This window comes from Protomyctophum parallelum (assembly GCF_964188405.1).
Source record: "Protomyctophum parallelum genome assembly, chromosome: 19".
NCBI classification, from domain to species: domain Eukaryota; kingdom Metazoa; phylum Chordata; class Actinopteri; order Myctophiformes; family Myctophidae; genus Protomyctophum; species Protomyctophum parallelum.
In genome coordinates, this window is record NC_139717.1 from 12,232,288 (window position 1) to 12,241,029 (window position 8,742).

Below are 8,742 nucleotides of genomic sequence, written 5' to 3' on the forward strand. Positions count from 1 at the left end.
CTCCCTGAACTCGTCTACAGCTGCCTCGAAGAGCCGTTTTCTGCCCAGCGTCCTATTTGTAAGGGATATGCACTCCAGTGAACACCATTTATCGTTTAAATACTCGTTTGAATGTGCATTAATCGTTTTTGTTTACTTTAGCGTATACTTTTATTCTGGAGAGCTCGGCCACCGGAAGTCTTATATTTGCTAGCTAATATGTGCTGCCTTGTCACTGGCGTGCCTGCGCGCCTGTCGCATCATGGACTAGCGTCTAGAAGAGGATCTGTCTCTAGTGACGACGTCGAGACGAAAATAAGGTTAGTGTCAGTATTATATTGATATTATTAGTTCACAACGTCATTATATATGATTGTAATTATAGTAATTAGCTCTCTGTGTGTGTGATCATGTCAACAACGCACGTCCAACACACATTAATGGGAGAGAGGAAGCATGTAGGCTCCCCCATGTTTTACTCAAGTGAAAGTACAATACTGCGATTTAGAAATATACTCTGTATAACTGTATAACATTTACAGTAGAACTGTAAATATCCGGAATTCAAAATGTAGGCGGCTACTTGAGTACATCTGGGTTGAACGTGGTTTGTGGAACTCGATCCCTCTGCTCTGGTTGTTGTGATCATGTGTGAATGTGATCATGGACTTCATCATGGACCTCAAAATTGTACTTAAGTACAGTACTTGAGTAAATATACTTATACCGGTAGTTACTTTCCACGGAACCTCACCCTAGCTGCTGTTAAGCTCAGAGAAGAGTGTCAGGATAAAGCTGCATAGGTAGAAATGGGTCGAGCCCTCCAAGAGCAGTGGAGAAAACCCTTTTCACAGTATCGTATCCAAAAAAGTAAAGGTATTTCCTGAGAGCTACAGATGATAGAATTAGGAGTGGAATGTAAAAATCTTTAGAGCGTGCTGAATTAAACAATCGCTTAACACTTTGAAGTTTGACTGCTACCACAATTCAGTTTAAATGTCCCTCACCGCTGGCTGTAGGAAAGGTGTATTTTAAATTCAGCCCAAATTGACCGGAAGTCAAGGCTTTACTACTGTACCGTGGGATGTCCACATAAGTGTTCATCATAAACGTTAATATTGTAACAGCGCAGAAGTTTTATTGAACCCCTAGCGGCATTCAATCACCTCAATCTGAGCCTCAATTCTCTATGCAGCGGCCATCTTATCACTGTGAAATACCCCCGGACTAGGAACTTCCTAGTGATGTGGAGCGTTACTAGGTATATGGTAAATATGAAAGAGGCTATTCTGAATTAATAACCGAATTAATTGTCCAAAGTCGTTCTAGGCATAAAAATAGTTAAATCTGGCCTAAATCAGTTCAGTTTCAGTTTATTTTTAGTACAAAGTGTGTGTGTGTGTGTGTGTGTGTGTGTGTGTGTGGGGGGGTGTGGGGGGGGGCAGGGGGTGATTGACATGACAGCTGACAGCTAGAGGTGTCGTCATGCCACGCGGAGACACATTTGGTGCGTGCTTGGTGTGTTACTGTTGTGAGGAACAAATGTCCCCACATTTGTGTCGTGGAATGTAAAGAAATGGACATCGTGAGAAACTATTCCTTTTTGTTTCATGGTCGCAAGCAAAGTTTTACAATTAGAAACACATTCACATTGTGGGTAAAAATAGCATTAGACATTTAGGGGTCTCATCAGTATACAGCTGATTTTTTTTTTTTTTTTTATTAGGTGTGCCATCATGCACGTTTGAAACGGGTAGATGGCTATATTTCAACCAATCAGGTTGCTTCCTCAGTCAAAACCAGGGTCATCACCAATCCATGCTGGCTTGTGGTGGATATTTGTCAATTCTATTTTTGCCACGGACATAAACAAAATTAGTACACAAGCAAAGACCTAGCTCTAAATGACCTTTACATGTCTGTAACTCAGAGAGTGTACAAATACGGGCCCCTTAACACACAGTTAAGGGGGGTCCTTGTTGCAAGTAAAACATTTGAGAACCACTAGTAGTAGTTGGACTTCTAATGTATGTGTCATACTTCATAGTAAACTGGAGACTGGCATTCAGTATTTGGGGTCTCATAGGGTGACAGATCCAAACTGTTCATTTGAGGGACAGGAGTATTGCTTTTGTGGGACAAGTGGGATGGGGGGGAGGGGACGGGGTTGGCATAGAAACCTTTAAATTAAATGCCTTGATGTCATATTCGACCATAGGCCTATCGTTTTGTTTTTAAACCCCTCTGGCATCTCACATTTTGTTTTAAAATGCAAATTTTGGTCATGGGTGATATGGCCAACTTGGTACTGTAACATTTCTCATGTTATTTTAACAGGCATAAAAACACATCTTGCAGGAAAAGAGACAATATGACAGCTTTACATCAGATAGCCAACTATTAGGGGACTAACTATATATTTAGGGCATGATTTGAACACTGATGCCTGCCAGTCACAATGTGGGACAGCAGGGTCTCGATTTGTGGGACGCCTGAAAAGTCTTGGAAATGAGGGACTGCCCCACTCCCACGCAAAGGGGGACACCCTAGTCTCATGATCAAAATAAGAACATGATAATGGTGTGTAAAAACGATAGAATTTGCCACGGACGACTCCGAGGCCTAGTCTTGCCACGAACACATTTGTGGCGTTTTGACGACCACTGCTGGTAGTGGTACCTACCTGTTATGGGAGTGCACACGCAGATCCGACACACCAAAGGTCTGACATGCGGAAATCACCCGTCGCTCCCGACATGCGTTGCCTAGCGCGTGCGTTTAGGGTTTTGGGTGGGGTGTCAGTCTAATGACAGTCGGACCAATTGTATGTCGGAAGTTCGGAACTAAAGCCTGTACTCCCGTCTCCCTGTTGTGTAATTGTTGTTTATTTGTCCCCAGACATCCGGACGAGCGGTTCAGAGATGGAGACCCCCACGCCACAGAGCTTTTACACCCAGGTTTGCATTTTCAAAAATAAGATATTTGCACGTTTGCGTACACACGGTCAGACACAACGACACACAATGTCTACAATACCGTTCAGTGTCAATGGAAGCCAGCGACATGACGATGCAAAGACGCTATGATGCATGTAGCTGCTCCAAATTATACTCCCATTCGTCTTTGCATCTGCCTGTGTGAATGCACCAAAAGCGTGGGACAAAGTATACATATAGGCTATGTGATATATATATTTATTTCTGTTTTGGGGTATTAACCAACTCTTTTCTTTTCGTTTTGTGTAGTTTCTGTATTCAGGAAGTTAATGTGATACTGTTTATTTGTGTTTTTGCTGTTTTATAATCCCATAAGGGATGTGTCTTTGTGACAAGAAATGACAAATAAAAATGAATCACTTCACTCATCCATCCATCCATTCATTTATCCATTTCCAGGCAGAGGACTACTGGAGGGACGTCCCCCCCACGGTAGATGGCATGCTGGGAGGTTACGGCAGCATCTCCAATGTCGACCTGAACGGATCCAAGGTGTTCCTACAGAAGTTCCTCGGAGTAAGTCACACCTTCTGGTCTCATTAATGTGTCGAGTTGGTGGTAGTTGTTTCCTGTAGCGTCTTTAATTCAGTTATGTATTTAATCATACTCTCTTACCTTTATTTGTTGTATAAAGAGGTCCAGGTGTTATTTTGTGCAAAAGTGCATTATTGGCTATTTCCCCTACCATAAGCCCTCAATGAATTGCATTGAATTGAATGGGGCTATGGGGTGTAATTTGCTTATTTTCATAGTATCCCAAGCGGCACACTTTACTACTTATTTCGATGGAAATAAGCAAATTAGCACAAAAACCCAACCCCCATTGGGGGCTTATGGTAGGGGAAATGGCCAATAATGCACTTTTGCACAAAATTATACCTGGACCTCTTTGGTGGGGACTTAACAACTACAAATAAAGCTAAGAAAGCCTTCTAGAATGGAATTCTCTCTCATTGACTTACATTGTAGCTAAAACAGCTCTCAAAGTCACTCTTTTGGTACGTAAACAAACACAAACAAAGTTGATTCAGACAATATAGAGCATCACCAAAACTCATGTGGTTTTATTTTTTCATAAAAATGTTAGATTCCTGTTGATTTTACTATTTGAAGATCTGGATCCGGATCCACGGATCCAGTCCGGGTTTTCTTCCCAATAAAATGGACAAATCAACAGGAAGATAACATTTTTATGAAAAAATAAAACCACATGGTGATGCTCTATATTGTCTGAATCAACATTGTTTGTGTTTGTTTACGTACTAAAATAGTGACTTTGAGAGCTGTTTTAGCTACAATGTAAGTCAATGAGGAGCATATTTTGAATTATCAATTTCTAATCACTGGATCAGTTATTTTTTATTTCTTGTCCACATTTGGAGTTGCATCATGGCAAAGTAACTACACAACCCAAAAAAGTGGTCTTACCCTTTAATCTACAAATCTAGTCATTCGTATTGTTGACCTATATCTACCATATAGAGCAACTTTCGTTCAACTTACTTTGTTGTGGGCGCGATGCGCTGTAAACTTGTAGATCTGTTACTTTCTACACGCGGTCAACTGTACGGCGAGGTATAACTCCACCTTGGGAGCGCAGCTGTTCTCACATCATTTTCTAGCGTGATCGCCGAGTTTGCGGCTGACAGTGGATGAAATATTTTGGCATATTGGGTGGGGCAATATTGGGTGGAGAGCACCCTGGCTCTCAACCGTAGTGGACAATACGTCCAAAGTCTTCCCATATTGGGTGGCGTTGTTCGTTTGAGACCAATCTCCTGCATTTAACGACAGGAGGGAGAGGGTAAAACGGGGACCGGATGTGCCCTGGACTGCGGAGCGGGCATCGGTCGCATCACCAAGCGTCTGCTGCTGCCTCTGTTCTCCACCGTGGACATGGTGGACGTCACGCGGGAGTTCCTGGACCAGGCTCCCGCCTACCTGGGCCCCGAGGTGTCCCAGCGGGTCGGACACTACTTCTGCCAGGGCCTGCAGGACTTTCTCCCTGAGCCGGGGCGCTACGACGTCATCTGGGTCCAGTGGGTCATCGGTGAGGTTTTTGAGCTCCTCCTATGCCCAGCTTTGTGTTTGTGTGTGAATCATAGCGATGATTTGATTGGCTGATCACCTCATAGTGATGATTTGATTGGCCGAGCAAAGTACATATTGAGGATAAAAACGCGTTTAGACCGGGAGGCGTCAAAAGGCGATCTCGGCACAGAGTGAGTACATTTTTAGTTTTGGGGGCGGGAGTGGTGGACAGGTGGTCACTGCGGGCCTTAATGGGATTTATAAAACACTACTGCGCAGTGCTCTAGTATAGCGCTCTGATATCGAATAATTATAAAGAATTAAAAGAAGGAGATCTCCCTCTGGGGCAGTAAAAGTGTTAACCTTTGACTCCTCCTCCACTTCTCTAATCCGCCCCCCCGCCCACCCCACCCCACCCAGGTCACCTGACCGACGAGCACCTGGTGGCGTTCCTGCGTCGCTGCGGCTCGGCACTGCGGCCCAATGGCCTGGTGGTCATCAAGGACAACGTGTCGTTCGAGGGCGTCGTCCCTGACGAGACGGACAGCAGCGTCTGCAGAGACCTGGACATCGTGCGGACCCTGGTGAGGGAGGCGGGGCTACACATCGTCCACGAAGAGCAGCAGACGGACTTCCCCAAGGAGATCTACCAAGTGCACACCCTGGCCCTAAGATAAGAGATCTACAAGTATACACCCTGGCTCTGAAATAGGAGATCTACAAGTCTACACCCTGGCTCTGAAATAGGAGATCTACAAGTCTACACCCTGGCCCTGAGATAGGAGATCTACAAGTCTACACCCTGACTCTGAAATAGGAGATCTACAAGTCTACACCCTGGCCCTGAGATGGGAGATCTACAAGTCTACACCCTGGCTCTGAAATAGGAGATCTACAAGTCTACACCCTGGCCCTGAGATAGGAGATCTACAAGTCTACACCCTGGCTCTGAAATAGGAGATCTAAGATCACACACGCTGGCCCTGAGTTAAAGAAAAAAACAGATTTGACTTAAAAAACGTTCGCAGTGAAAGTATATTTATTCATAGATGTGCGCCACATTTCCACATATGTTCAAATAATATCAGATCTACAAGTGCCACGCTATAAACTTGTAGATCTGCTGTTAATGGTTTAAAAAATAATGGTTAAAAGTGGTTTAAAGCTAAGGTGACACAGATGCTTTTCAGGTCTCAGTGGTTTTAAAGCTGTGAACCGTAACTTTATGCAAACCAGCCTGGATTGGCCACCGACGTGATCTATAAGATCAAGTCTACAAGTCCACACCCTGACTTGTTTTGTTTAGGTTTTTGTGGCTTGTTTCCATTAAGGTCCTTGTCTGTCTGCCAGTCAAAGCCAAGACTGGCCAATCACAGCGCATCCTTGCTGGAAGTGCTTGCAGACACTCTTGGGTAAGTCCAAAGACGGTTGGCTGCCATGTTGTTTTGTGTCCAACGTGGCCGCTGATGATAACCCAAACTGCATGGTGCTGCTTTAACTTATTAGCAAACAAATACATAAACACATAACTTTTTAATTAAAAAAATTTAACTTAAATGACAGAATATTTCGTCAATATTCAGTAAAAGTGTCAAGTCAAAACCATGTGACCTGTTGATTATGCTAAATATGTATTCCTAGGATGGGTGGGGCATGTGGTCTGTGTGTATTCATCAAGCTTCTCAAGAGTATAACGTTAACCCATTAACACCCTTGTCGCCATGACCCACGGCACCGCACGTTATCATAATTACCCTTTGATAGACGAACCCGCCGGTAATCACTTTATATCAAAATCCACCGGCAGAAGCCAAACGCGTACCTCTACTGAGCCCAGGTTGCTAGGCAGGTTGCTATGTCCCTCCAGGCACAAGGCGAAATGCACGAGCACCCCATTGGAATCCACTCATAATTTCTTTCCTGCATGTTTTCTCTGAAAAATACTCCAAAATCTGTGTCTTTGTCAGATCCGTCCGGCGTTCAGATGAGAGTAGTGATTTTTGATCCCATTGCGGCCGACATATTACTGTTTCTGGCGAAAGATAAACATTGCCAGCTGCTAGACTACGATTCGATTTCGTTTTTGTGAAGCGTGATACACGGAAGCGGCTTGATGCGGCTTGATGTTGATGCGAAGCATGGTGCCGAGGTACCATTAGACCACTAGAGGGCGCAGCTCTCAAAGTGTTATGACCTGAGGACCCGATTCTACAAATGTCTTCTGAATCCTGAAAGGTTTCTGAAAAACCTCATGTTTCTATGTCAGTGGTTCTCAAACTATTTCATGTCAAGGACCCCCAGAATTATGTGTATTTGGCCACTGACCCGTCCCCATCTCATAATATTTTGTCCCAGAGGGTCCCCCCCTACACATCTACAAGCTTGTAGATCTGCTATTTTTCCAACAGCTAAAATATAAAATAATGGTTAAAACTGGTTTAAAGCTATAAGGTGACACAGATACAGTACGTTCCAGGTATTAATGAATTTAAAGCTGTGAGCCGTAACTTTATGCAAACCAACCCGGATTGGCCGGGGTGCAGACGTTTATCCAACATACCAAAAGCCTGCCATGCGCTGCGGGTTATAAATCACCTGTGCTGCGAGTTATAAATCACCTGTGCTGCGAGTTATAATTCACCTGTGCTGCGAGTTATAATTCACCTGTGCTGCGGGATATAAATCACCCGTGCTGCGGGTTATAAATCACTTGTGGCGTGCGGGTAGTGTGTCGGACTAATGACTCTTGGTATGTTCGAACAAATGCCTGCACCCGGATTGGCCACCGACATTTTACACACCGTTATTTCTACTGTTATAAAAATGAATTTCTGTTACAAAAGTATTTATACTGCTTTTAAAATGTATTTATACGTGCCATAAATGCCCAGCTTGTCTGAGGAGAAGCTATAAACTGCCTTCTGTGCCTTTGATTTTTTTACACACTATTATAATTTTCTTATTTTGATCATAAGACCTGAATATCAAGGCTCCAGGTTTTCTTCAGAATATGTAGGACACTGATTTACTACGACATCATGGCCCTTTTTCCCCCTGGGTTGAACCGGCCCCCTTCTTGGTCCATGAGCCAGAGCTCAAAAATTGGAACGTTAATTATGAATTGAGTGGGCAAAACCATACCTATATAGAGCACCGAAGTCCTGACGTAACTCGCTCATCCCGACGATTCCCCTGGTTCACGGAAGTAGTTTCTCTATGGAGAATAACATGGGGTGATCTTAATATCGTCTACTATAAGCGTTGTGGTCCAAAAATAAACAAGCTGTCTCGGCGTTATTGTCAGGGAGGTGTCTCTGTATCGTTTGCAACAGTCAGTCACTCATATATGATACAGTCTGCTTCTAGCGAAAATCTAACTAATTCAGCAGCAGTAACATTAGCGTTTTCTCTCAGTCAGTTGATTCTTCATATCCATGTGAGTGAAGCGGCCGGGATGACATGTTTATTTTTCAAACACAGTTCTTATATGAATCAATCTAAAACTCCTCCTATGGTGATTTCAATGCAACTAAACAAATACATGAACCTGGGGACTGACGCCCTCTACTGAAAGTGACGTCAGACTTCGGTGCTCTATTGAATTGTTTATAGGGTCAATACCAGTAAGACGCCTGAGGGCGAGAAGCGACAGAGGTCGCGTGCACGCATCCGCCTCATTGACAACAGACTGCTGGGCCAGCACTGGCGCTTTGGCATGGGGGGGTCAGATCAACAT

At 43.9% G+C, this 8,742-nt stretch overlaps 1 protein-coding gene across 1 annotated transcript; it reads left to right on the forward strand.

The window, feature by feature from the left end:
- Positions 1-202: 202 nt before the first annotated feature.
- Positions 203-7,924, forward strand: ntmt1 (N-terminal Xaa-Pro-Lys N-methyltransferase 1). The gene is made up of 5 exons (XM_083791080.1): positions 203-299; positions 2,878-2,936; positions 3,375-3,491; positions 4,770-5,025; positions 5,427-7,924. The coding sequence occupies exons 2-5, from the start codon at positions 2,901-2,903 to the stop codon at positions 5,681-5,683; spliced, it is 666 nt and encodes a 221-aa protein (XP_083647206.1). The 5' UTR covers positions 203-299; positions 2,878-2,900; the 3' UTR covers positions 5,684-7,924.
- The last annotated feature ends 818 nt before the right edge of the window (positions 7,925-8,742 follow it).

Coding starts and splice junctions, on each gene's coding strand:
- ntmt1 (XM_083791080.1), top strand. CDS start 2,901: ATGGAGACCCCCACGCCACAGAGCTTTTACACCCAG. Junction 2,937..3,374: donor CACAGAGCTTTTACACCCAG/GTTTGCATTTTC, acceptor ATCCATTTCCAG/GCAGAGGACTACTGGAGGGA. Junction 3,492..4,769: donor TCCTACAGAAGTTCCTCGGA/GTAAGTCACACC, acceptor ATTTAACGACAG/GAGGGAGAGGGTAAAACGGG.